This window comes from Gekko japonicus, unplaced genomic scaffold (genome assembly GCF_001447785.1).
Source record: "Gekko japonicus isolate JY-2015 unplaced genomic scaffold, Gekko_japonicus_V1.1 scaffold150, whole genome shotgun sequence".
NCBI classification, from domain to species: Eukaryota; Metazoa; Chordata; class Lepidosauria; order Squamata; family Gekkonidae; genus Gekko; species Gekko japonicus.
Window position 1 is genome coordinate 1,059,776 of NW_015160839.1, and position 27,458 is coordinate 1,087,233.

The following is a 27,458-nucleotide window of genomic DNA, read 5'->3' on the forward strand; positions in this document are numbered from 1 at the left end:
ACCATGTATGTTAACCATGTATGTTAACCAGGTTCAGATGTCTCTCTTTGTTCACTCGTTCTGTCTTTGCCAGTTGCCACTGATAACCATTAACACACAAGCGTATTTTAAAAAAAAAATTTTTAGCAGTAGTTGCTGAATCAGGTGGCAGGGAGTTCCCACAGTGCTTCTGCCTCATTGACAAACTCCTTGTCTCTCTTCCTCATGGCAGTGAGGTCCAGTACGTGGTACTGCAGAACGTGGCCACCATGTCAATTAAGCGTAGGGTGAGTGTCTGTGTCCTTTTTTCCCTAATGGGAGGGAGTCTGTTTGTTTGGATTGTGCCCTGCTTTTCTCCCCAACAGGGACCCAAAGCAGCATTTTAGCCACACAACCACCACCTTTGTGAGAATGGTTAGGCAGAGAGAGCCTAAGGTCATCTGATGAACTTCTGTGGTAGAGTGAAGATTCGAACCTGGGTCTCCCGGTCCGACACTCTAACTACTGATGGTGGTGGAAAGTGCTGACCCCTCCCCACAACAGACACCCTGTGAGGTGGGGGGGGCTGAGAGAGCTTTTTTGAGAACTGCTTGTGAGAGAACAGCTCTGCAAGAACTTATGACTGACTCAAGGTCACGCCAGCAGCTGCAAGTGGAGGAGTTCTCCCAGATTAGAGGCTGCTGCTCCTAACCACTACACCAGACTGGTGAACTGACCCTTCTGTCTCTGCAGGGAATGTTTGAACCCTACCTGAAGAGCTTCTACATCCGATCCACTGACCCGACCCAGATCAAGATCCTCAAGGTGAGTTACTGTGCAGAGTGACTCCAGTCTAACTGCATGGGTTTCAGTGGGTTTCACTGTGCATAGGATTGCTCCATTAAGAAGCCTGTGCTTCTTAAGCCATGTGACTTTGTTCCAAACAGGAGCGTGTGCTTCTTTTCCAGTGTGTACCCTTGCAGTGTGTGTGCGTAAGTGCTGTCAAGTCACATGGTGACCCCAGCAAGGGGCTTCCAAGGCAAGTGAGAAGCAGAGGTGGTTTGCCATGGCCTGCTTCTGCACAGCCACCCTGGACTTTCTTGGTGTTCTCCCATCCAAGTACAAACCAGGGCTGACCTTGCTTAGCTTCTGAGATGGGATGAGATCAGGCCAGCCTCGGCCAGCCACCTCAGGGTCCTGGACACACTGAGCTGGGAAAAGCCATTCCTAGTTGCTTTGCTGCCAGATCGCAGTCTTCTTTTAGCTCTGTTCTTGTTTGCAGGCATGCACATTTTGCTTGTAGTCAGGCACACTTCAGGGGATCCTGTACTTTGGTCTTGTATGGAAAGTTAAGAGTACGAGAGAGCACTGTAGTCACTGGAAAAAATGACCGAGCTGGATCCAATCGGGTTAAGGAGTCCCAGTGCTTGGTGGTTCAACTTCAGCATGGGGGACTTCATGCAGCCCCTGATTTGTATATTTAAAACATCTTAATGACCCCTTTCCACCCAGCTTAGGGACTCTGAGGTGGCAAACCATTAAAACAATATTATAAAAACAATTTAAAGCTATTAAACAAAATACATGAACCATTAAACATTCCCATTCCTTTTTTTTGTGGCCTGAAATGGGAGCAGGGATTTGCCTTATGGAGGCAGACACGTGTGTACCCTGGACCATATCACGTGGGTGTGCAGTTACATTGCTCGGGAAGAATAACTCCTTTTCCTCCCACCAGCTGGAAGTCCTGACCAACCTTGCGAATGAGACCAACATCTCTACCATCCTGCGCGAGTTCCAGGTACGGCCCTGCAGGACATAGGGGAGAGGGTGACGGATCTCGCTGCATCCCATCCTGTGCCTTCAGGAGAGCTTCTGTGAGCATAAGAAGAGCCCTGCTGGATCAAAACAGTGGTCCATCTAGTCCAGCTTTCTGTCAAACACATTGGCCAGCCAGTTCCTCTGGAGGGCCAACAACAGGGCAGAGAAGTTACCTCCTGGCTCTGGGATTCAGAGGCTTAGTGCCTGTGAACATGGCGGTTCCCCTCGGTCACCATGGCTAGTAGCCACTGGTAGACTTATCCTCAGTGAATCTATCTAATCCCCATTTTAAAGGTTGTTTATTCCTGTGGCCACCACTACATCCTCTGGCAGCGAATTCCACATTTTAATTGCTCTCTGTGTAAAGTAGTATTTCCTGTTGCCCATCCGGAACCTACTGCCCATCGGTTTCATTGGACGTGCTCAAGTTCTAGTATTTGGGGAGAGGGAGAAGAAGTTCTCTTTGCCAACTCTCTCCACCCCATGCACGGTTTTATCAACCTCTCGCATGTCCCCCCCCCCCGGTCGTCTCTTTTCTGAACAGAAAAGTCCCAGAACTCTTCAGCCTTTCCTCCTAGGGAAGGTGCTTCCACACCCTCTGCCTTGGTTGTCTTCACCTGTGCTTCTTCTCTCTGCAGACGTACATCCGGAGCATGGACAAGGACTTTGTGGCAGCCACCATCCAGGCCATCGGCCGCTGCGCCACCAACATTGGGAAAGTGCGGGACACTTGCCTCAACGGGCTGGTGCAACTGCTCTCCAACAGAGACGGTGAGAATCCCGGAAGCGCCATGGTGGGGAGAAGACAGGGCCTAGGAGCAGAGGAGACTGTGGGAATGGAAAGGCGGTTATATCTCATTCCTACCTAGACAACATATTTATTTTCTTCCATTTTATTCAGTTTATATCCTGCCCTCCCCGCCAAGGCAGGTTCAGGGCGGCTTTCATTGAGAAGTTAAAATACAATAAAACACAAACAACAGACATCGTAAAATCATGTACAGAACAAATAAAGTGCTGGTGGCGGTATGACATTGCGTAGTGATCCCAGAAGGCCATGGTGGAATAGTAACAAAGGAGTATAGCAAGGGTTGGTTACCAGTTTATCAGCCCATTAATAGAAACTATCGCAGGCTACTGGTGATAGTATAGAGGGCCTTACCACAGTTCGGATGTTGGAAGTGGCTCCTAATTGAAGGCCTGGTGGAAGAGCTCCGTTTTGCATGCCCTGCGGAACTGTAAAAGGTCCCACAGGGCCCTGATGTCTTCCGGGAGCTCGTTCCATACAGCCAGTTTGGTGTAGTGGTTAAATGTGCAGACTCTAATCTGGGAGAACCGGGTTTGATTCCCTACTCCTCCACTTGCACCTGGCTGAATGGCCTTGGGCAAGCCATAGTTCTGATGAGCTGTTCTTGAAAAAAGAGCAGTTTCTGTCAGAGCTCTCTCAGCCCCACCTACCTCATAGGGTGTCTGTTGTGGGGAGGGGAAGGGAGAGGAGTTTGTAAGCCGCTCTGAGACTCCTTTGGGTAGTGAAGGGCAGGGTATAAATCCAATCTCCTCTTCTTCTTCTTCATCCTATTTATTACAGTTGTCAAACAGAACTTACTTTGTGGCATAAAATTTATTGATATAAACTCTAAAGTTTCACTTCTTTTTAAATGTATATTCTGTCTTTTCTTCAGTACTTCGTATCTTAACATTTCATTATTACGAACACGTATTGCCTGATTCTGTCTCTTCATCATTTTCCACTTTAAACAATTCAGTTTTAGTTTTCAGCTGTATTGTCAAAAAAAGCACATTCCATTTTTCTTGAAATTCTGAATTCGATCTATTATGTAAATAAGATGTTAGTATTGCCATTGCCGTGTTTTCAATTAATTTATTCTTCCAGTCCCATCAATTCTGGACATTTTTCTACTTTCCATTTAGATGCAAATATCTCCCTTGCCACTGTTACCATATATTTCAATAGTTCACTGTGCGTTCTTGTAAAATTACTTGGTAAAATATTTAATGACATATTTTGGGTCCGTCGCAGACTTAAATTTTAACATCTTTTGCATCTCATCTCTCCATGGATCTTTATCCAATTTTGTCTTGCTTTCTCACATGCCCACCACATACGATAAAATGCTGCTTCTGTACTTTGACATTTCCAGCGTTTTCCGTTATAACTCTTACTGGTTTTAGGATTCTCCATTTTGCATTCGCTGCTACTTGCAGATACAGAGGCATTCACGTTGGCATCAGAACATCTGTACACTTTCTTCCATTCATAGCCTTTCCCCCTGCCTGGCCACCAGAGGGCTTTAGGAGGGTCCTTCGAGGGGAGGGGGGGTCAGTAATTGCTACAGCCCTTTGCAGATTTCTCTTTCAAGAAAGCCCCTCAGTGGGGGAACTGGTGACTGCAGAGAACAAAAGGAAGGGAAATGGCTGTATCCTCGGAAAATGTGTGCCTTTTTGTGTAAAATCTCTTGAACTCTGCCCTTCCCCGCAAAGAAATCGGAGGAATGCAGTCTTGGGGAACAGAGAGCCCAGGATAGGGAAGGGGGGGATGGGAGCATCGTTTGAGCCAGATGTGTGTAGGTGCTTCAAAAAAAACCAGAAACCCACAACAAAAGAAGGGTCTGGTTTGGAAGTGGAAAGAAGTCTCCACTGTAGCTGAAGCCCCAGAGCATTTGCTTGGCATCCCAGGTTCCACCCCCAGCCTCTCCATTTAAAAGGCCCAGGTGATAGGTGATGGGGAAGACCCTGATCTGGGACCCCGGCTCAGTGGAAGAGCCTCTGCTCTGCATGCAGAAGGTCTGAGGTTCCACACCCAGCCTCTCCATTTAGAAGGCCCAGGTGATAGGTGATGGGGAAGACCCTGATCTGGGACCCCGGCTCAGTGGAAGAGCCTCTGCTCTGCATGCAGAAGCCTCTCTATTTAAAAGGACCAGGGAAGAGGTGATGGGGAAGACCTTGACCCGACTCAGTGGAAGAGCCTCTGCTCTGCATGCAGAAGGTCTGAGGTTCCACCCCCAGCCTCTCCATTTAAAAGGACCAGGTGATAGGTGATGGGGAAGACCTTGAACTGGGACCCCAGCTCAGTGGAAGAGCCTCTGCTTTGCATGCAGAAGGTCCCAGGTTCAATCCCCGGCATCTCCACTTGAAAGGACCAGGTCACGTGAAGGAATTCCACTTGAGACCCTGGAGAGTCACTGCCAATCTGAGTAGGCAGTACTGCCCTTTAAGGACCAAGGGTCTGATTCAGGCTAAGGCAGCTTCATGTGTCTTCTTCACGTGGAGTCAACTTGCGTGACCTCACAGCATTTCCCCGCATTGCTTCCGCTTAGAGCTGGTGGTGGCCGAGTCCGTGGTCGTCATTAAGAAGCTCCTCCAGATGCAGCCAGCGCAGCACAGTGAAATTATCAAACACATGGCGAAGCTGACCGACAATATACAGGTGGGGAGGCTGGCGGGATTGGGGCGGGGTCAGATTGGAAGGGGGCGCTGGCGTGGGGAGGCCAGGCAAACTCAAAGATGCAGTGCCCCCTGACTGCAGGTGCCCATGGCCCGGGCGAGCATCTTGTGGCTGATCGGCGAGTATTGTGAGCATGTGCCCAAGATCGCGCCTGACGTGCTGCGCAAGATGGCCAAGTCCTTCACCAGCGAGGAGGACATCGTGAAGCTTCAAGTCATCAACTTGGCGGCCAAGCTGTACCTGACCAACTCCAAGCAGGTAAGGGCCTTCCGGGGGAGAATGGCATGGCATGGCTCTCGTGCCCAGCCCCCTTTTGTCATGTGGTTCCCAGCATGCCTCGGTTGAGGAGTGTGCCAGGGCACACGATCATATATTGCGTCCCAGCCTTTGGACTGAAAGGGTCAAGAGTGGTGGTAGTAGTTGTTGTTGTTGTTTATTACAGTCTTTAGACCAGCGTACAGCATGACGGAGTGAGCTCCTATCTCTAGTTCCAGCTCCTGCCAGCTTAGCAGTTCGAAAGCAAGAAATTGCAAGTAGATAAATAGGGACCACTTCGGTGGGAAGGTAACAGCGTTCCTTGCGCCTTGGTGTTTAGTCATGCCAGCCACATGACCACGGAAACGTCTTTGGACAGCGCTGGCTCTTCGGCTTTGAAACGGAGATGAGCACCGCAACCCTAGAGTCGGATTCGACTGGCTTTCGAGCAAGGGAACCTGTACCTTTACTTTACCTTTACAGTTTAGTCAAGTATAAAATTCAACAATAAAAAGTTTTTGAATCTTAAGAGCATTTAAGGTGCAATTCCCATAATTTGAAAATGAATGCAGAGAATTTAGCAACTTGACATGTAATCTTAGAATTATTATCCGATAAAAGCCAACGAAGCCTTGCTTTATTTGTGTTTACATGGGCTGGGGATCATATCAAGTAACCGAGTAATAATTCCAAGACGTACCTCCCTGTAGAGTGGACAGCTAAAGAACGTGTGCTCTACAGACTCAGCCTCCCCTAGGGAACAAGAGCTTAACCTTTCTGGATAGGGGATTTTATTGTACCCGCCCTCCATAACCATGGAAGGGAGAGTGAAACACCTAGCTAGAGTAAAGGTAAAGGTTCCCTTGCTCGAAAGCCAGTCGAATCCGACTCTAGGGTTGCGGTGCTCATCTCCGTTCCAAAGCCGAAGAGCCAGCTCTGTCCGAAGACGTTTCCGTGGTCATGTGGCCGGCATGACTAAACACCAAGGCGCACGGAACGCTGTTACCTTCCCACCAAAGTGGTCCCTATTTATCTACTTGCAATTTCTTGCTTTCGAACTGCTAGGTTGGCAGGAGCTGGAACTAGAGACGGGAGCTCACTCCGTCATGCGGCACCCCGGGCTCGAACTGCTGAACTACTGACCTTCCACAGCCTGCAGTTCAGCGTCTTAACCACTTGAGCCACCGCAGCTCCATAGCTAGAGTAAACACCCTTCTAAAACTATTTGCTTCCATCGAGGCCAGATATGTTGCCGGCTCAATAGTGCTTTTGACGTTTAGCAGCACCCCAAGTTTTGATGCACTAGAGATATCGAATTGCCACTCTATATCCTCGATCCTTTGTTTAATCGGCCCATTTGCTTGTTCAAGTTCCTAAGTTAAGAGTATCTGGGGAGAAAAGCCAGTTCTATTAATATGGCTACAAACAGCCTTAAGCCAACTGGTGGTCTTATGGAGTCTTCCACTGGTGCACGAAGCTGCCTTATGCTGCCTCGGACCCTTGGTCTGTCAAGGTCAGTGTTATCTGCTCTGACTGGCAGCAGCCCTCCAGGGTCCCGTCATGTGATCTCCCATCACGTGATCCTCTTTAACTGGGGATCGACCCTGGAACTTTGCATGCACAAAACAGGTGCTCTACCACTGAGCTATGGTCTTGGTCAGGGTCTTTACTGTCACCTACTCTGTGATCCTTTAAACTGGAGATGTCGGGGATTGAACTTGGGACCCTTCTGTATGCAAAGCAGAAGCTCTACCAATGAGCCAGGGTCTCAGGTCAGGGTCTTCCCTGTTGGCAAATCCCGTTTGACTGGAGACGCTGGGAATTGAACCTGAGACCTTCTGCATGCTAAACAGAGACTCTATCACTGAGCCAGGATCTCAGGTCAGGGTCTTTCCCATCACCTAATGCTCAACCCTGTTTGACTGGAGATGCCGGGGATTGAACCTGGGACCTTCTGCATGCCAAGCATTTGCTCTACCACTGAGCCATGGGCTCCTTCTCTAGCTCTTTCCTTGGAAACATCAAGTAGAGCTGGGCATTTGAAGCCCCTTAATGGTGAGCATGGGGTGGCCGTCATTCCTGGATGAAATATGTGTATGCTGTGCCAGGCAAAATGGACAAGTCACTTTTGAGAGCCAGTTTGGTGTAGTAGTTAGGAGTGCGGATTCTAATATGGGAGAACCAGGTTTGATTCCCTACTCCTCCATGTTCAGTCAGCTAGGCGACCTTGGGTCAGTCACAGCTCTCTCAGAGCTGTTCTCTCAAGAGCAGTTCTCTCAGAGCTCTCTCAGCCCCACCTACCTCACAGAGGGTGTCTGTTGTGGGGAGGGGAAGGGAAAGGAGATTGTAAGCCGCTCTGAGACTCCAAGTGAGGGGCAGGGTATAAATCCAACCTCCTCTTCCTCCTTCTCCTGTTCCTCCGCCTCCTCTTCTTCCACTTCCTCTTCCTCCTCCTCTTCCTTTTTCCTCTACTTCGTCCTCCTCTTCTGATGCCCTATGCTTCTCCTGTTCCTCCGCCTCCTCTTCCTCCTCTTCCTTTTTCCTCTTCTTCGTCCTCCTCTTCTGATGCCCCATGCTTCGCTTCCACAGGTGGGAGCACAGAGAATACAGCTTGGGAGGGAGATTGTCGCTGCATGGGAGTATATCTTCTGTGCTCTGCAGCTAACTGCATTCTCTGCTGCATGGTGCGAACATGCCTTAGAGTAAAAAGGTTAAACTCCGTTGTCTCGCCTTCCATTTCTCTAGTGTGTCCTTAGAAGCTGTGGCAGTCTCGCCACCTGGCTGGAGAGATGCTTCGGCCAGGTTGCCAAACACGTCGTCCGTGCCCAGTTTTTCTTCCTGCAGCTAACTGCATTCTTTGCTGCGTGGACTGATGGTGCGAACATGCCTTAGAGTTAAAAGATTAAACTCCGTTGTCTCGCCTTCCATTTCTCTAGTGTGTCCTTAGAAGCTGTGGCAGTCTCGCCACCTGGCCGGAGAGATGCTTCGGCCAGGTTGCCAAACACGTCGTCCGTGCCCAGTTTTTCTTTTTCTTTTGCCGTCTCTGCCGCAGAGCAAGCTGCTGACCCAGTACGTGCTGAACCTAGCCAAGTACGACCAGAACTACGACATCCGGGACCGTGCCCGCTTTATCCGCCAGCTGATTGTGCCCACCGAGAAGAGCGGACTAAGGGACCGCCTTTCCCTGCATGTTCCCCCAAGGGCACTACGGTCGGGGAGCCAAAACCTTCTGGATATTCCAGGCCCCAAGACCATCAAACTTGCTGTGACCAGGGCCAGGGCGTTTTCGGTGGTGGCTCCTACCTGGTGGAATGAGCTCCCAGAGGAGATCCGGGCCCTGTGGGACCTTGTGCAGTTCCGCAGGGCCTGCAAGACGGAGCTCTTCCGCCAGGCTTTCGAGTACGAGCCGCCGCCATCATTATTCCACCAATGCTTCTTCCATCACCGCACTCTACCATCGCTGGTGCGAGACGTCCCTAGTGAATGACAGGGTTGTGGGGACATATGTTGTTGTTGTTTTGTCATAACATCTTTAGAACACCATCCTGGCTTTATGTTTCGGAGTGAGTATTGGAGCACCGATTTTTATTGTTAGTAATTTTAATTATTGTACTATGTTGTATTATGTATTTTATACTGTTTTATTGTTATAATTTGGCATTTATGCCCTCTTAGCTGCCCTGAGCCTTCGGGGAGGGCGGGATACAAATCTAAAGAATAAATAATAAATAAAAATTGTGTGTACTAGGTGCAGCAGCGCATGTGTGTTTTGGGGGCCATGCTCTGAGAGTGGCGCATGATACAACCGCCTTGCCAGGAGCAAAGCATCTTTGAGACTTGTCCGGGTGGGAGATCCCCTGGGACTCTTCCATACATGTCCTGGACTTCTCACATTGGAAGAAAGAGCAGATACCAACGTAGCTAATAATAATCTGCTGAGAGGTCATTGCCGGCTTTGTGCTCCTCCTAGATCGTGACCATTTCCAGCTGGGCTCGCTTTCCCATCTCCTCAACGCCAAGGCAGTGGGCTACCAGGAACTCCCCGACTGGCCCACCGAAGCTCCAGACCCGTCCGTGCGCAACGTGGAGGTATCTTCTTGTTATTTGCTTGCACGTAACGGGACGTGAGAGCCCCCGAGACCAGAGCTGCACGCCAGTAACTGAGAGCCAGTTTGATGTGGTGGTTAGGAGCGCGGACTCTAATCTGGGAGAACCGGGTTTGATTCCCCGCTCCTCCACATGCAGCTGCTGGTGTGACCTTGGGTCAGTCACAAGTTCTCTCAGAGCTGTTGTCTCAAGAGCAGTCCTCGAAAGAGCTCTCTCAGCCCCACCTACCTCACAGGGTGTCTGTTGAGACTCCTTTGGGTACTGAAGGGCGGGGTATAAATCCAATCTCTCTTCTTCTGGGAAGGGGCTTGACCAGGGCTCCCCTGTAACCTGTCACTGCATGAATTCCTGGCCCGTGTGGCTTCCTTAGCGTGCTCGGCTTGCCCTTTCCGAGGGAAGCAAAGGCCGTTTTGTTGGCTCTCATGGAAGATGTCCCTTCCCTGTTCCTTTCAGGAAGAGTCAGTTGGTCCCGTGGAAAGCCACATTGGGTTGCTGGGGAAGCCGAAAAAGGTGGCGCTTGGGCCTGCAGTGGTGCTCTCTCTTTCCCCCATCCTCGCTTGCGCTGTGATTTCTCTCTCCTCCTCCTGATTCTCCTCCCTTCTGCTTTGCACGTGGTCCTGTCTGACGTGAACTTGGTGGTGCGTGCTGTTTCAAACCAGATTGGGGTCTGCGGAACTCACAGCCACTGTGGTGCTGCTGGTACAGTGTCAGACCAAGACTAGGGAGTTTTGCATTCAAATTCATCGTGAGCCATTAAGCTCAAGGTGGTCTTGGGCAAGTCACTCGGCCTAACCTCCCTCACCGGGTTGGCATGAGGTTGTGAGCACACATAAAGTGCTGTAAAGTCGCAGCTGACGTCTGGTGGCCTCGTAGGGTTTTCAAGGCAAGAGACTTTCAGAGGTGGTTCTGCCATTGCCTGCCTCTGTATAGAGACCATGGAATCCCTTGGTGGTCTCCCATCCAAATGCTAACCAGGAACGACCCTGCTTAGCTTTCGATATCTGTCCATCCAAGTCAGGGCTAGGTAAAGCTAAAGGTTCCCTTGCTCGAAAGCCAGTCGAATCCGACTCTAGGGTTGTGGTGCTCATCTCCGTTTCAAGGCCGAAGAGCCAGCGCTGTCCGAAGATGTTTCCGTGGTCATGTGGCCGGCATGACTAATCACCAAGGTGCACGGAACGCTATGTGAGACTAAAATAAGAGAACTTCATGTGCTTTGCTTTGAGTGGAAGAAAGAAATGGTACCTATTTCCCCGTATGTTTCCCCAAGAGCACTGAGATCTGAGTTGCAGAATCGTTTAGCCCCCCCTGGCCCTAGGGACGCTAAGTTAACAGCGACAAGAACTAGAGCGTTTTCCCTAGCTGCACCAGTATGGTGGAATCAGCTCCCAAATGAAATTCGAGCTCTGTGGGATTTCCACCGATTCCGTAGAGCGGTAAAGATTGAGCTGTTCCGGCAAGCGTTTAATAGCCCAGATCACATTGATTGTTCTAGCACTTTATAATGGATGGCCGCCATGCTTAAACTGTAATTTTAATTTTAATAAGTTATATTGGCTATTTTACTGATTGTATTTTTTTAGATGTGAGGTTATACTGGTTTTTAAACTATTGTAAGCCGCCCTGAGCCGCTTCGGCGGGAGGGCGGGGTAAAAGTCAAATAAATAAATAAATAAATACGTAGTATTATATTTGTATTTGCTGGATTTTCCCCACACACACCTTCTCTAAGGTGTCCTGGATGATATACAGAGTTCCCTGCCATCATCTTCACAGCAACCCTGTAAGGTAGGATAGGCTGAGGGAGATTGCCTGTCCCAAAGTCGCTCAGTGAAATTCACAGCAGAGCAGGGATTCGAACCCAGGTCTCCTGAGTCACAACCAGCACTCTCTCCACTGCACCACACTGGTTCTCCGTTTGTGTGTGTTTGCATGCACCCCCTCCAGTAGCCATCAGAGTGAACCTCAAGAATGCCAAAGGCTGAAGGAGCCTAGTTTTGTGGATGCAATTCTTCTCCAGGCATCCTGCCATGCACAGAGATGTGCATTTTCTTGCAGAGCTAGATTCCAAAAATCTCTGTTCCCCTTCGGACGGCTGCCCAACACAAGGCTATATCCCTGCACAGATTTTTGCCTCCATGTAGGAAAAAAGTGCTCTCCTAAAGTGCAACAAATGCTTGTGTCTGTTTTTTATTTTGTGCACACATGGATACCGATTGCAGCCAATTGTAGACATTACATGTTAGGGTTTCTGTGATTCCCCCTGCAGAAGTGCAAATCCATACAGGGAATCCATGTAGTGTGAGACCGATAACTGCTCTGTCCTCCTCCTGGGCTGTTCTCTCTTGCCCGGTCTGGTTCACGTATGGGGCGGTTTGCACACTTGTTCTGTCCCTTGCATTGAAATGCTTGCTTGTGACTGCCTTTGATCTGGCCAGGTCCCTGAATGGACCAAGTGCACCAGCCGTGAGAAGAGGAAGGAGAAGGTGGAGAAACCGTTCTATTCTGACTCTGAGGGGGAGTCCGGCCCAACGGAGTCTGCCGACAGTGGTAAGGAGGACACGGCCCAGAGAGTTTGCACTGAGGCCTGATTTGAAACATAATGCTGGTGAAGCAAAAGGGCTCCTCCCTCTCTCCCTCCCTCCTTCCCTCTCCGTGTCGTCTTCAAGCTTCTGCAAGCCATGCAGAGTAGCTGCTGCGTCCTTAGTTTGCACACCAGTGATCCAGAACCTGTGCAGAGGTCTTGGTGTGGTGACTGAGGCTGCGTAGGTTTGTTGCAGCACCGTTTAAAAGGGACATTGAACCAGGGTTGCCAGCTCTGGGTTGGGAAATACCTAGAAATGTTGAGGGTGGAGCCTGGGGTAGGGAGGAAATGTAGCTGGGTAGAATGCCATAGAGGTCACCCTCCAAAGCAGCCATTTTCTCCAGGGAAGCTGATCTTGATTGTCTGGAGATCATTATAATAGAAGGAGATCTCCAGGTGCTCCCTGAAGGGTCGGCCTTACTTACTTGCATTGAGACTCTAAGGGCTGATACATTTGCTGTTCGTGACATTGGAGGGAGCTGTTTTTCCAGCCAAGGATTAGCTCTCCCCAAGCATCTTTCTGAGCCCCAAAGTAAAAGTAGGGGGTTTTGAGCAGGCACAATAAAGACGAACCCCCACATTGAACACTTAACATGCAGAAAGTGGATCTGATAGGAAACATGTCTGAAAACGTAAGAAAAGTGCTGTTGGATCAGACCAGGGGTCCATCTAGTCCAGCGTCCTGTCTCACACAGTGGACAACCCGTTCCTCTGGAAGGCCAACAACAGGGCACAGAGGCCGAGGCCTTCATAAGAAGATCAGAAGAGCCCTGCTGGATCAGACCAATAGTCCATCTAGTCCAGCGTCCTGTCCCACACAGTGGCCAACCAGTTCCTCTGTAGAGCCAACAGCAGGGCATACAGGACAAGGCCTTCCTAAGAACACCAGAAGAGCCCTGCTGGTTCAGACCAGGGGTCCATCTAGTCCAGCATCCTGTCTCACACAGTGGCCAACCAGTTCCTCTGTAGAGCCAACAGCAGGGCATACAGGACAAGGCCTTCCTAAGAACACCAGAAGAGCCCTGCTGGTTCAGACCAGGGGTCCATCTAGTCCAGCATCCTGTCTCACACAGTGGCCAACCAGTTCCTCTGTAGAGCCAACAGCAGGGCATACAGGACAAGGCCTTCCTAAGAACACCAGAAGAGCCCTGCTGGTTCAGACCAGGGGTCCATCTAGTCCAGCATCCTGTCTCACACAGTGGCCAACCAGTCAAAGCAGGGGTCCTCAACATGGCACCTTTCCTGGCACTTGCTAAGTGTTTTTAGAAAGTGACAGAGCCAGGTGAGGCTTTTCCCTCACAGAGCTTGACTGACCACTGGAGATTTGACGGGCTGTGCAGATTTTTTAAAAAATGTTGTGTTGAGGGCAGCTGCTATCACAGCACAGGGATCTTCGCTGGGTGACTACGGCAAGCTATGGCAGCCATTTTGTGGCCGGCTTCACCTCCTGTGGCAGCCATTTTGTGGCTGCACCCACCACACTGTCCTGGAACTTCAAAGGTGCCTGCAGGCTTGAAAAGGTTGACCCCTGAGTTAGAGCTGCTGCCCGTTGGAGCTGACAACACCGAGCTTGGTTGTCCCGATGGCCTGACTCACTGCAAAGGCAGCTTTGCATATGAACTCTTTAATACATGAACTGCACTGCCTGAAGGTCTCTTGAGCAGCATTGGGGGTAGGGAAGCCCTTCACTGGGCCTGGGGAGATAAACAGAAGGCTTCTTTTCTCTCTCTCTCTCTCTTTTTTTTTTTTGCCAGAGCCCGAATCCATCAGCGGGTCTCCCAGCGAGAGCGGCAGCGAGAGCGGAGCGGTTCTGGTTCCGGCAGCGATGAGGACGAAGAGGAGGACGAAGAAGAGAGCGGGGACCAGTCGGACGAAAAAGAGGAGAAGAAAAAGAAGAGGAAAGAGACTCCAAGGAAAGTGTCGCTGGATAGTGCGGAGAGGTATGGTGCATCCTGTGGTCAACATCCACACATTGGGAGAGTCCTGCCCGTAGCCCCCTCAGGTGGTGTTTGGAAGGGGGGGAAACAACGCCTGTGTACAACATCTGATAGCACGTGCAGCATAAGCATGACCCCTCACAGACCTGTCCCTTGTGATGTTGTATTCTTTTACACATCTGGGGATGAGGAAGTTATGCTTCTGTTTCCTAGGACTTAGTTTCTGGACGGGCTCGATTGATTGCCAGGTTTCTTTGTAGAGATCTTACTATGGTCACATCAGTTGTTTTCACCTGTTTTGGATTCAGCTGCCATTTTTCATGGTCCTCATTCCCACCGGGCATCCCCAACTTGGTTGAGTCTGCAGTCTGCAGGCCCATTTGGGGGTCGGCACAAAATGGCTGCCGTGGAGCTGAGGCGGGTCATAAAACGCTGCGGCATTCCAAGAGCTGACCTGCTCCAGAGTCAGTGGTTCCCAAAGGTGTTCTTTCAGGAGATGGAAACACAGTGCATCTTGGGCATTTCTGAAGCAGCCATTTTGTCAAAGAGGTGTAGCAGAACTGGGTTTACACCCTCTCTTTGGGGACAGAGAGGGGTGTGTCATTTCAGTTTCCAGAGGGGAGGATTTGTTTCTGGCACGGTCGCTGGGAGAGGGTCGTCAGGTCCAAAGAAATAACAAAATGGCGGCCGATGGATATGCCGTATGCAAATCATCAAAATGCCCTCCCCAACCGGTTCCTGTTCAGAAGTGGGAGGTTCCAGAGAATCATGCCAATCTTTGGCCTTCTTCTTGTCCCCAGCGAGGAGGACGAGGGGGAAAAGAAAAAGTCACAGCTGCGTGAAAGGAAGCGGGACTCGGAATCCTCGTCGGAGGAGGAGGAAGAGGGCAGCGTGTCCGAGAGCAGCTCATCACAGTCAGATTCTGGCTCTGAAGCGGAGGAATCCCACTCGGAGGTGGAGACCAAGAAGAAAAGGACGGTGAGTGGCTGGGAGGAGAGTCAAGGATACCGGGAGCTGTGAATCCATGCAGCACCAGCAGGTTTCTCTTCTCTGGCCTTGCTGGTCTCGGAAATGTGTGTTGACTCACTTGCTGAGTTCACCTGTTTGTAGCACAAAATAAAATTTGCGTTAGCTATGTTGGGGGCTCTTGTCCCTGTGTCTGGAAAGCAATTTGTGCCTGCTTTCTCTCTTTATCGAAAGCCAGTGTTCTTGTGCCAGTATTACCGATAGGGGAACTTGATCTCTGTTCATAAACAGATGAGCCAGGAAGTCTTTGGGGTTCTGTGTTCCTTCCCCTCGGGTCCAGCTGGGAGTTGAAGACTTCCTGTGAGGTCCAAATTGGGCAAAACAGTAAACTCTGGGTTTTCCCCCTCTTGCCTGTAAATCAGGGTTCTAAACCCCGGTTTGTAGGCAAGAGAGTAAGCCGCAGTTTGTCCTTTTGCTCAGCCTGGTTGTTGCAGCCAACTCCTGTTTGTTCTGAACGAGGAAGTCTTCAGTCTCCAAGACTAAAAAATTCCAAGCACGTGCGAGGGAATGAGGAAGGGAAGAGGGAACACGGGATCCCGAGGGCTTCCCAGCCGCTTCTCATTCAGGACAAATTGAGGCTTGTTCATAATATCTGAACGCAGCCAGTGGCATCTGTGCATGTCTAAACCGAGATCCAAACCCGGGTCTTCCAGCTCCTACTTTTAGTCACTGCCGTGTTTGCTCTCAAGGCATGAGTGATCCACATGATCCCCTCCAATCTCTGTGCCCAGCAGGGAATAGTAGATTTGGCTGATCCTTATAGGTGGACTCCTGATTTCCTGACCTTTTCCCCTCTCTTCCAGCCACCTAGCACCAAACCTGCCCCAAAGCCACAGAAGAAAGGGACAAAGGAGATCTCCCTGCTTGACCTAGATGACTGTAAGTGCATTGCACCGAGGCCATTGTGAATATGTTCTACAGAGCAAGCAATGTTCCCTCTAAGCAGTGGAGTCTTGTGAGCAAAAATTCTGTTTTGTGAGCTACTGGCATTAAAGTTGTGAGCAAGCGATTTGGCTACTGCATAAATTTGTTTGCTCTGGAGCCATCCTTCCTGAGCTCAGACACAAATGTGTGAGCTGGAGGCTAAAAAACTGTGAGCTAACTCACACTAACTCAGCTTAGAGGGAACACTATGAGCAAGTGCTCTGTTCTGCTCGCTGTCTTGGCCTTTGCCATAACTACTTCGGTGCTGTTCCTTCTCTTTGTATAACAAACATAGCAATGTGTGAATTTGTCTTAAACTGATATATTTAGCTCCATATGCCTCTTCTGATTGGCAGTGACTTTCCAGGATTTTGGCCTGAGGAAATCTTCCCCAGCACCTGCTTTCTAAGATCCTTTTAACTGGAGATGCTGCGGACTGAACCTGGGGCCTTTTGCATGCCAAACGGATGCCCTGAGCCAGGGTCTCAGGTCAAGGGCTTTCCCATTAGCTATACTTTTTAACTGGAGATGCTGGGGATTGAACCTGGGACCTTCTGCATGCAAAGCAGATGCTCTGCCACTGAGCCAGAGTCTCAGGTCAGGGTCCTTTTTGGTCTCAGGTCAAGGGCTTTCCTGTTACCCACTATTGGCCTTTGCTGGGATTGAACCTGGGACCTTCCGGGCAACGGCGCAGCGCCGAGGGTGTTTAGCTGGGTCACTCCCGGCTTCCCCTGTCCCTCTCTGTTCAATTTTGAGCCCCCTTTTGGTCCTTGGGGCCGAGGGGGCTCTGCCGGACCTCTTGGAGGGAGGTACGGTGGCAGGGGAGTTGGTCGGTTGCCCCGCGAACGGCGGTGAGCGGGGTGAGCCCGACTTGTTCTGAAGCAAGAACAGAGAACGGAGCCACATGGCTTCCATGTCTGCACAGCTGTGATCGCCCCGTTTTTAAAGACCATTGAAATTAAAATGACTAAACACAGTAACCAGAAGCGTGAGTACGTGTATTTTGCAGCTATAAAATGGCGAAGAGATCGAGTATCTCCAAATTTGAGAATAAAAGCGGCTAAGAAAAGTAAGTGAGGAAAAAAGTATTTGGAAAGATTCTGAGGGCAAAATCGTATCGGCTGGAATCTATAATTAAATAGGAGAAAAGTCAGTGTGAACCACAAAACTACTATGTTTTACCCCATAAAGAAGATGGGAATATAAGGACTTGTTTGATGAATTTATAACTGCATGGCGAAATAAGAAAATGGTGGCGGCAATGAAGACTGAAGAGGCACCATCAGGAGAAGCGGAAGAGAGAGGCGACTTAGAGAGTATAGAAATTGCACAATTTACCTGGGAGCAATTTCAAAGATTTTTGGAGGATAAGGTACGGCGAGCGGCAGAGATGGCTTGCAAAAATCTCATTGAAAAACTCCAGAGCCCACATTTGGATTCGGAAAAGGAGGAGGGGTTTCTACAGACTCAGCAGAGTTCCGAGGAGAAGCAGGAAAGGCTTCAGGGGAGGGTGTTACAGGATACACCCACTATTGGCCTTTTAAATGGGAGGTGCTGGGGTTTGAACCTGGGACCTTCTGCATGCAAAGCAGATGCTCTACCACTGGAGCCAAAGTCTCAGGTCAAAGTCTTTCCTGTTATCTCCTGCTGACTTTTTAAACTGGAGGTGCTAGGGTTTGAACCTGGGACCTTCTGCATGCAAAGCAGATGCTCTACCACTGGAGCCAAAGTCTCAGGTCAAGGTCTTTCTTGTTATCTCCTGCTGACTTTTTAAACTGGAGGTGCTGGGGTTTGAACCTGGGACCTTCTGCATGCAAAGCAGATGCTCTACCACTGAGCCAAAGTCTCGGGACAAGGTCTTTCCTGTTACCCACTATTGACCTTTTTAACTGGAGATACCAGGGATTGAACTTAGGACCTTCTGCATGCAAAGCGGATGCTCTACCACTGAGCCAGAGTCTCAGGTCAAGGTCTTTCCTGTTACCTCCTACTGACCTTTTTAGCTGGAGATGCCAGGGTTTGAACCTGGGACCTTCTGCATGCAAAGGGGATGCTCTGTCCCTGAGTCACACACCCCTCCTTGTCTTGCACACTGCAGTTCTTGTCCGTCAAGCTGCAGAGTAGAAGCCCCTCTTCCTTACCCATGTGCCTCCAAAGGGACAGATGATACTAGGGACGTGGACTGCCAACAGGCAAGGAACAGCTGCCAAAGCAAATCCCTGATGCACAGGGAGCTGGCTTTGAAGTGCTTTCCCTTGGGGCTTCAGCAGCCAGCAGAGCTGCTGATGCAGCCTGACGACACCCCTGGTTTTTGGAATAAAGCTTGTTGGGCCACGGACCCCTGGGAAAGAGGCCAAGCAGCCAGCCCCTAGGAAGACTTCAGTCGAGGTAGCTCTTAGCCACATCTTTCTTGCTTTCACACTTTTGTCCCTCCCCACTCATTGTGTTTTCCCCCCATGACACCCTTCTCAGGGGGGGAAATTCCACGAATTCCTGAAAAATCAAACCGAGCCCACTGCCATGTAATTTATACAAAGTAACCCTAAGCAAATTCGCAGACTTTTTTTTTTTCAGTTGCAGCAATCTTGGGTTGCAGAATTCCAGAATATTCACACACACACATGTGCTGTTCAGTTTTTTATTTTTGGCTTATTACATTTCTCTTCTACTGTTCCTCCATCTGGGGACTCAAGGCGATGCTCGTAAATTTCCCAGGAGATCTCCCATCCAAGCACAGTCCTAGTTCTGCTCAGCTTCCACCAGTACGCTGCATTTGTATGCCTTCCTACCAGTCTGGGGGATGAGGAACGTTATGTTTCTGAATTTCAGTTGGAGACACACTTTCCTCTTCCAGCCTCGGTGGTTTATTTTCATGGTGTGACCTGCCAATTTACATCAACAATTACATAATAATGGGTACTTCTTGGTGCTTCCCAGTCTTGCTTCCCTGAGCAAGCGCTCCGTAGTACCCCCACTGAAAACTGTGGTACACTTGTTACCTTCCAAGAAAATCACCTGCTGCATCTTTGGGTAAGTTGCTGTTCTGATTGGGAAGAGGTGTGCCCCTGTAGAGTTGAAGACAAAGAGGAGATTGGATTTATATCCTGCCCTTCATTACCCAAAGGAGTCTCAGAGTTGCTTACAAACTCCTTTCCCTCGCCACAACAGACACCCGGTGAGGTAGGGGGGCTGAGAGAGCTCTGACAGAAACTGCTCTTTTTTCAAGAACAGCTCTGACAGAACTATGGCTTGCCCAAGGACATCCAGCCGGTGCAAGAGGAGGAGTGGGGAACCAAACCTGGTTCTCCCGGATTGGAGTCTGCGCACTTAGCCACTCCACCAAACTGCCTCCTGCAGATGGCTTGCATCAGGTGCAACTGGGATCAGTCTGTCTCTCATGGTGGAGAAACCAGGACTATGATGGTGTGTGGTTCACCTCCCTCAGGGACAGAAAGGGCAAAAAACTGAACCTTAACACTAAAATTCAGAACCTAACAAAGGTTATTATTGGCCCTCTTTTTCACATTTTACTAAACTTTGTTAGGTTCTGAATTTTAGTGTGCACCTCCCGGCTAGAGCCATTCATTCTATAACATACTTATTTTGCTTGGAACGCCAGCAGGTTTCCTTGAGTGATGCTCGTATACAGCATACCGCAGTTTGGGACACTGGCTCCTGTAGAGCAAGTGATCTGTCCATGGTGCTGGAAGACCGTCCTCTCATTCCTGGCCAGTCAGCTAATTTCTAAGCCATTTTCTTTCCTACCTTACCGATTCCTGTACTGCCTCCGTTCCCGTTTAGCCTCTTTAATTAGCTTCATTAACTCTTTAATTTCCTGCTTCCTCTGCCCTACAGTCACACCTTCTCCCTTGCCATCGGTCCTTTCCAGCCCTGTCGTCTCCACCAGCCTGGTGACCGACCTAGAGGGACTCACGCTGACTGACACTACTTTGGCTTCTGCTGTAAGTGAGCTTCGTTACTCTTGCCAATACAGTCTCAACCGTCTCCCCAGAATTCAGGACCTCGGTGTCTTTGGGACCGCTGGAAGCCTTGCGATGTTGGCTCGAATAGAAATTAACCCCATTGGGTGTACTGTCCAAGATCCAAGGGGGTTCATGGAAAATCCTGGTTTCTGGTTGTTCACACGAATGGTCTTTGTGTCTCCTGAAGGGCGGCAGTTGTCCTCAAACCATCCGACCACTGTAACAACTGCTTTCTTCGAAATTAAAAAAGGAGTAGTCATTTCTCTCCCCCTGCCCCAAAATTTGTAGGGGTTCATGTCTTCCAGTGGCTCTTCCAAGACTTCCTTTCCCACCTGTCTCTCTCCATTACCTGGTCAACCTTGGTTTATCTCCCTGATCTCCTTTCTCCTCTTGCCGGCGCAGATGATCAGCCCTGTGTTTGGCGTGGTGAAGACCTACGAGCTGCTGCACCGTATGACGGGCGAGGGTCTCTCCGTCGAGTATCACTTCAGCCGGCAGCCTTTTACGGCCGACTCCCAGATGGTGGCCGTCCAGATCCAGATTTCCAACAACACGGCCACCGAGGTGAAGAACATCCGCATCAGCGAGCCAAAGCTCCTCTCGGGCATGCGCATCCAGGACTTCAAGGAAATTGGTAGGACTCGTGTGTGGCTTATCTGACTCGGTACCTGGGGATTTAGTTAGCCAGGTTGCCTGTTTGAAGTGGCACTTGCCTGCTCTTAGTTCCACCAGCTTGCCTGACAGTAATGCTTCTTCACAGATCAGCATCGGCCCCTTCTGGGTGGGAACAATTCTGCCTGGGAATGCTGCCCGCCACCCAGCATAACAAACCTAGCTGATGTGGGGGTATAGGGTGTCTCTTGTCCTGAAGCAGTAGTCAGAGACTTCTGGTGCTGAGTCTCAGAGTTGGACCACCAGGGTCATCTAGTCCATCTCCCTTCCAACACAGAAATGACAACTCTAATATCCCCAGCAAGTAGGTATCCAGTCCGAGGAATCCACCATAGTGGTGGCACAGCCATAGTTCTGGTAAGAGCTGTTCTTAAAAAAGAGCAGTTTCTCTCATAGCTCTCTCAGCCCCACCTACCTCACAGGGTGTCTGTTGTGGGGAGGGGAAGGGAAAGGAGTTTGTAAGCCGCTCTGAGACTTCTTTGGGTAGTGAAGGGCGGGGAATAAATCCAATCTCCTCCTCCTCCTCACGAGGGAGCCTGTTCCAGTGTCGAACACATCTCACTGTCGAGGAGTTCATCCTCAAATTTAAATGAAACCGCCTTTGTTATAGCTTATTTCCAACTTGTCCATCATGGCAACTCCTGTTCTGTTTGAAACTCTGGATTTTTACATTCTTTTTCACCCCAGCTTTCTTCCAAGGAATCAGAGTGGCATACATAGGCCTTACCTACACAAGAGTCCTGTGAGGCAGATTAGGGCGAGAGGGGATGAAAAGAGAAAGACGGGTCCTTAGATCACCTACCAAGCTTTGTGGCCACACAAGGTTTTGAACCTGGGTTTCTTAGATCTTCGTCTGGCACGTGAACCACAACCCAGCCCTGACCGTGCTGAGCTTAGGGACCTGGCCTTAATATCCTTTCGATCCTCTTGATATAAGGGGACAGCATGGGATGCAGCTCTTTCCCCCGAAGATGTGTTAAGGACCTTTCTCTTTTCTTTGCAGAATCCTTGCCTCCTGGAGAGACTGTCAACGTAGTGGTGGGCATAGACTTCTGTGATTCGACCCAGGCTGCCAGCTTCCAGTTGTGGTGAGTACTGTCCTCACAGACTTCGCACAAAACAGAGAGCCGTAGCAGCTTTACTCCCTATGGTAGGAAGAGGAGGCACAACACAGCGGGAGATTTGCCCTGTTCTTGCTGCTTACATAGGTACGGAGTTGCACATGCAGCAGTGCTCTTAGCAACCCTCTCGTCCTTGCAGTATTTTTCAGGTTCAGCTGTATTGAACCCAAAAAATATCAGTATTTCCTGATATTCCCAAATCCCAGTACAGGTATGGTATGCAGATTCAATAAATATTTGGGATTCCCGAAATTTTTCAGCTCCATTATACCCCATGGGGACCCTTATAGTCAATGGTCCCCATAGTGTATAATGGAGAATCAATCCAGGGATATCTGGGGCTCTTTGAGGGCTGCTTTTTGAGATAGAAGCACCAAATTTGCAGCATAGCTGCTGATGCCTCTCCTCAACCCCCCCCCTTTCAAAAAGATTGGACCAGGGGGTCCAATTCTATGAGCCCCCAAAGAAGGTGCCCCCATCCTCCATTATTTCCAATGGAGGGGGGGAAGGCATTTAAAGGGAACACAGTCCCTTTAAATGCCTTTTGCAAGCCAAGCTGTGAGTGAACTCTGAAGTGGCGAGTTCACCCAGAAGGTATCACCAGATAAGGTATTTTCCCGTAATTTTTTCAGCTCAGTATTGCCGAATGCACACCCCTAGTCCCCAGTGGAGGCTTTCTCCAGGTCTGCTACCTGTGGTCCTTTTAATTGGCGAGTCCTTTTAATTGGCAATTTGGTAAGCTCCTGTGTTCACATCACCTGCTACAAGAACACTTTTTACCTGGAGATGCTGGGGTTTGAACCTGGGACGTTCTGTATGCCAAGCAGATGCTCTGCCACTGAGCCATGGCCCCTCCCTAATGAAAGCTGGTTGCAAGAGGAGTCTTAAATCCACATCAGTGGAGTTTCTTGAGCTGTGTTCACTAGAGGGCTCCCTCCTGGTCATGCCATGGCACTGGCACTGAGCCGTGGCACTTGAGCCTCAATCTAAATTAATTCAGCTGGTGGTTTAGAAAGTGATCCCTTTGTCTGGGTGAGATCTCGTTAAACCCCAGGCCACCTCTCCTGAATAGAGAGTTTATTTATTTTATTATTTCATTTATACTCTGCCTTTCACCCCCATGGATACTCAAAGTGGCATACATTGTTACCCTTCCCTCCATTTTACCCTCACAACAACCCTATAAGGTAGGTTAGATTGAGAGCGTGTGACTGGCCAAAGGGCACCTAACAAGCTTCCCTGGCAGAGTGGGGATTCAAACCTGGATCTCTCAGGTCCTAGTCTGATGCTCTAACCCAGAGATATTGAACTCATTTGTTATGAGGGCTGAATCTGACATAAATGTCACTTTGTTGGGCCTGGCCATGCCATAAAATGTAATGCCAGGTACCGGAGATAGAAACTGTATAAAGGACAGCAGCTGGTAAGCTTTGAGTTGTTGTATCCTCACTGCAAAGCCCCATGGGCTGGGAGGGGGGTGCAAAGGAAAACCCACACGGGTGGACTGGAGAGCCAGCGGTGCAGCACCGGGCAGACGCGCCCACGCCGCCTGACTGCTGCAGACGAGGTTGTTCCGCCATGCTGAAGCCACAATCGGAGTGGCTCCGCCCACTCCCCTCCGAGCAGTCTCCTGTTCCCTCCCTTGCACTAGTAGCTCGCGGGCCACATAATAGCCCTGGAGGGGCCAGTTCCGGCCCTCGGGCCTTATGTTTGACACCCCTGCTCTAAACCCTACACCATAGTGAGTTGAGATTGGGGCTACACCCATTTCATCTTGGCTTGTATCTCTCTCTCTCTCTCTCCAGCACGCACACACGCCAGTTTTACGTGTCCATCCAACCCCCGGTGGGCGAACTCATGGCTCCTGTCTTCATGAGCGAAAACGAGTTCAGGAAGGAACAAGGTAAAGGGCAGGGGGCCACCCCTCTCCTCCTACCCCACCGCTGTTCAGGCAGACAGTGGCAAAAAACCCCAACACCTTGGCAGGGAAGTTCCAAAGCCGGGACTTTGCGGGGAGGGGGGGAAGGTTTTGCAGCGTCTTACCGCCTTCCTTTGTGTTGCTGCAGTGCCCTTATCAGAGCAAGGAACACCCACCCCCATGACCTCACTTCCTGCCAACCCTCGACAAAGGTTTGCACTGGGACCCTTTCTCCACTGTGGCTGGCCGGTGAGAGAGTTAGGAGAAAGGTTCCCGCGAGGAGGGGCCTCCTGCCCAGGCTGGCCATGGCTGTGGGGAGAGCGCCCCCCTCAGGCTGTGCTGGCAGCTGGCGCTAACTGTGTTTTCCGTTCTCCTCTGCTGCCTGGTGCATTCTCGCTTTTTGTTTTTTGTTTGTTTCCCTTTAGAGCAACTGTTAAGGATGGGTGTGGGTAAGTGCCAGCACAGGTAGCTACTTCCCCGCGGATGCTGTCTGCTCCTCCTAGCCCAAGTGCTAGCACTGCTTCCACTGGGTGGTGCCCCCTCTTCTAACTGTAGTAGCAGCACTGCTTCTGCCCTGGGGAGACGGTCCTCTTGCCTAGCTACTGAACCACTAGCTTTGCTTCCACTGCAGGCACAGAGAAACCTTTCCTCCTCACCCCTACCGTTAGCACCACTTCCTCTCTGGGCACGCCCGGTCCCTCCTGCTGCCGTTTCGAACTGTTGCCCTTGGGTTTCTCCTGCCCTATAAACCCGAAATGGGGTGATGTCATGGGAAACAGTCGATAGATTCAGGTATCCAGAGAAGTGTGCCTGCACACAAAAGCTTATGCCCAGAATAAAACTTTGTTGGTCTTAAAGGGGCCCCTGGACTCAGATTTTGTACTTGTGAGAAACTGCAGTTTGCCATAAATCTTAAAGGTCTCTCACAATGTGGCTGTGTACAAGGAGAAGTGCATAAAACCTGCGGTTCTCTCTGCTCCTCATTTGAGTAGTGGCAAGTTATCATTAGCTGTTAACATACCAGCCACTGAGTCAAAGGTGGCCCAGAGCTAAGATTCCAAGCCTTCTTTGTCATCTGGATATTCCCGTTTCCTAAAAAGCCTCGTAGCATCTGTTAGCTGTGGTATAGCAGTGCTAGAAGTTGTGGTGTTAGCTAGCTCCTTTGTTTTATTCAGTTACTAAATTTTCATCCTGCCCTTTGTCCCAGGAACTTAGGGTGTGTTTTTCAAGGACACTTCTTTTCTCAGTTAAACTGCTAATAAAGCAGGGATCCTGGTTTCGCACGTTGGGGATTGAAGCGTTAAATGCCCTCTTCTTTCCCTGCATGGCCCCAAGGATGGTTGAGGCTGAACAAGCAAACAAGCCACACGATCTTCCTTCTTCCCTCTTGTCTGTTTGAGCCCTCAGTTTATCCTTTAGGCCTCATGCCCTTGCAGGTATGATAGTGGAGGACGTCCCCATGTCACTGGGTGACTTGAGCAGGGATACTGTCTTGATGGGCTAGTGCTCTGTTTTGGAAGCTGTGGGATTGTTTTCCAGAGGGAATTGCCTCTCGGGGCCAAGTATCCAGGACCTGTGAAGGGCCCACCACTTTCATTTTGATAATGGTTGTCTTCCAAGTTATAAGGTAGAGGGTTGCTACAAGGGAGTGGGGAAAGCTGTCAGTACAGTGACAATGCAAAATTATTAGCAAGGGTTCTAATGGAGCAGAGGGACAACTAAAAAGGGCGCCCATCATTCTTTGGTGTAGTGGTTAAGTGTGCGGACTCTAATCTGGGAGAACCGGGTTTGATTCCCCACGCCTCCACTTGCAGCTGCTGGATGACCTTGGGCAAGCCATAGTTCTGTCAGAGCTGTCTCTCAGCCCCATCTACCTCACAGGGTGTCTGTTGTGGGGAGGGGAAGAGAAAGGAGTTTGTCAGCTGCTCTGAGACTCTGAGTGAGGAGTGGGGTATAAATCCAATCTCCTCCTCCTCCTCCTCCTCCTCCTCCTCCTCTTCCTCCTCCTCTTCTTCTTCTTCTTCGACAGGCACCCTGACTTGGATAGCCAGGCTAACCCAATCCCATCAGATCTCAGAAGCTAAGCAGGGTCGGCCCTGGCTAGTATTTGGATGGGAGACCTCCAAGGAATACCAAGGTTGTGATGCAGAGGCAGGCAATGACAAACCATCTCTGAAATGTCTCTTGCCTCAAAAACAAGCTTGCCACCTAGTGGTGCGTAACACTAAGAGCTAGAACTTTTGGGCTGCCAGACAGTCTTAGGATCTCCTGGCTATACTACACACACGCTGCTATATGATAATTATTAATTATTATAATGGACAGGCCTTGACCCAGCCTAGTTTAGGATAGGGTGGGAGGGTTCTGCTAGTTATGCCAGTTAAGAAGCAAGCTTTGCCATAGGATTTGGGGTGCAATATGACCTTGGCTAAAATCAGAGCCACAGGTGGGTGTCCAAGCTTTGTCAGCACAGTTTGGCGACGAGGCTGAAATGCAGGCTGTGTGTGTAGGGGGGAAGGGACACAGGTGCTGACCCCTTCCTCCTCTCCTCTCTGACCTGCCGCCAAATCTTCTGCACCTCCTTTACTTCCACGGTGGTCGCACGTACTGACTTGCATGGATGTTCCCGAGCTGCGAGAGAGGCCTGCGAGGCAGGGATGTGGACCTGCTCCTGTGCCCCGTTGTACCTTCCCCTGAATCTCTCCCCTCCCCCCTCCCCTTAACCTTGGCAGAGCACCTGGGCTGCTTTTTGGAGCACCACACTTTCTGCATGGTCCAGCTAGGCATGTTCAGCCTTGAAGCTTCCAAGCACCGCCCCCCCCTCCCAAAAATACACCAAGCTGCACCCTTCCTACAAAGAGAAGAAGGCTCATTGGACAATGAACCCATAGCTGGCTTGTTTGAGGTGGCCATTCAGGTAGCCTGCGGAAATCTAACTGGGTGGGGAGAGATGATCGTAGGCATGTTCTGTTTGACGAGGGCCTCACCACTTGGGATTTTCAGACGCACGCCCAGCAGTTTCAGAATCTGCAGCTTCGCCCCTGTAGACAGGGTGGGCATCGGCATGCCCTGAGGAGGGGCAGCCCCCCGGGTGCTGGGCAGGGCCCCAGTACTGTCACCCCCACATACGCCCACTTACTGCTCCCAGATGCTCTTGTTACTAGTGCCTAGAGATGTAAAATTTCCGGAAATCTTGAAGCTCGGAAAAAAACCTGGGTTTTTTTCAGAAAAAACGGAAATTTTCGGAAAAATTGAAAAAAATGCTACATTAGCATTTCTTTTGTCTTTTCTAGATTGAAAGTCATTCTGTTACTTTAGGAACATAAAATATGACTATGGACATTTTTACTTGGCATAAAATTATCACAACTAGCATATTAAAAATATAGTGTATCCAAACAATTATTACAAACAGAATACCCACCCACATGCAAAGACAAAACTGAAACCTTTTTCTTTTCTTGTGACAATAGCACCTCCTAAAGGAAGAAATGCATCTTGTTCTTGCATTGGAGAGTTCAGTTTGTAACCTAGGACTTGCTTGTCCTCAGTGCACAGAAATTAGATCAATCTGATACCATACACACACACACACACACACAAGAAATGATTTGGAAAATATTTGAACACCTTGTCTTAAAATATTTTATTCATCATGTTAAAATAAAACGTTCCATAATCAATTTCTT

At 49.8% G+C, this 27,458-nt stretch overlaps 1 protein-coding gene across 1 annotated transcript in view; it reads left to right on the forward strand.

The window, feature by feature from the left end:
* The window catches only part of AP3B2 (adaptor related protein complex 3 beta 2 subunit), a 65,875-nt gene that overhangs the window by 35,370 nt on the left and 3,047 nt on the right, over positions 1–27,458 (forward strand). Inside the window, 18 exon segments of the mRNA XM_015418682.1 lie at positions 165–266; positions 712–783; positions 1,697–1,759; positions 2,418–2,550; positions 5,118–5,227; positions 5,327–5,503; positions 8,553–8,676; positions 9,471–9,589; positions 10,061–10,117; positions 12,043–12,154; positions 13,943–13,987; positions 13,990–14,107; positions 14,926–15,103; positions 15,955–16,030; positions 19,931–20,037; positions 20,461–20,692; positions 21,734–21,818; positions 23,657–23,754. Coding sequence (XP_015274168.1) covers positions 165–266; positions 712–783; positions 1,697–1,759; positions 2,418–2,550; positions 5,118–5,227; positions 5,327–5,503; positions 8,553–8,676; positions 9,471–9,589; positions 10,061–10,117; positions 12,043–12,154; positions 13,943–13,987; positions 13,990–14,107; positions 14,926–15,103; positions 15,955–16,030; positions 19,931–20,037; positions 20,461–20,692; positions 21,734–21,818; positions 23,657–23,754 — 2,008 coding nt within the window.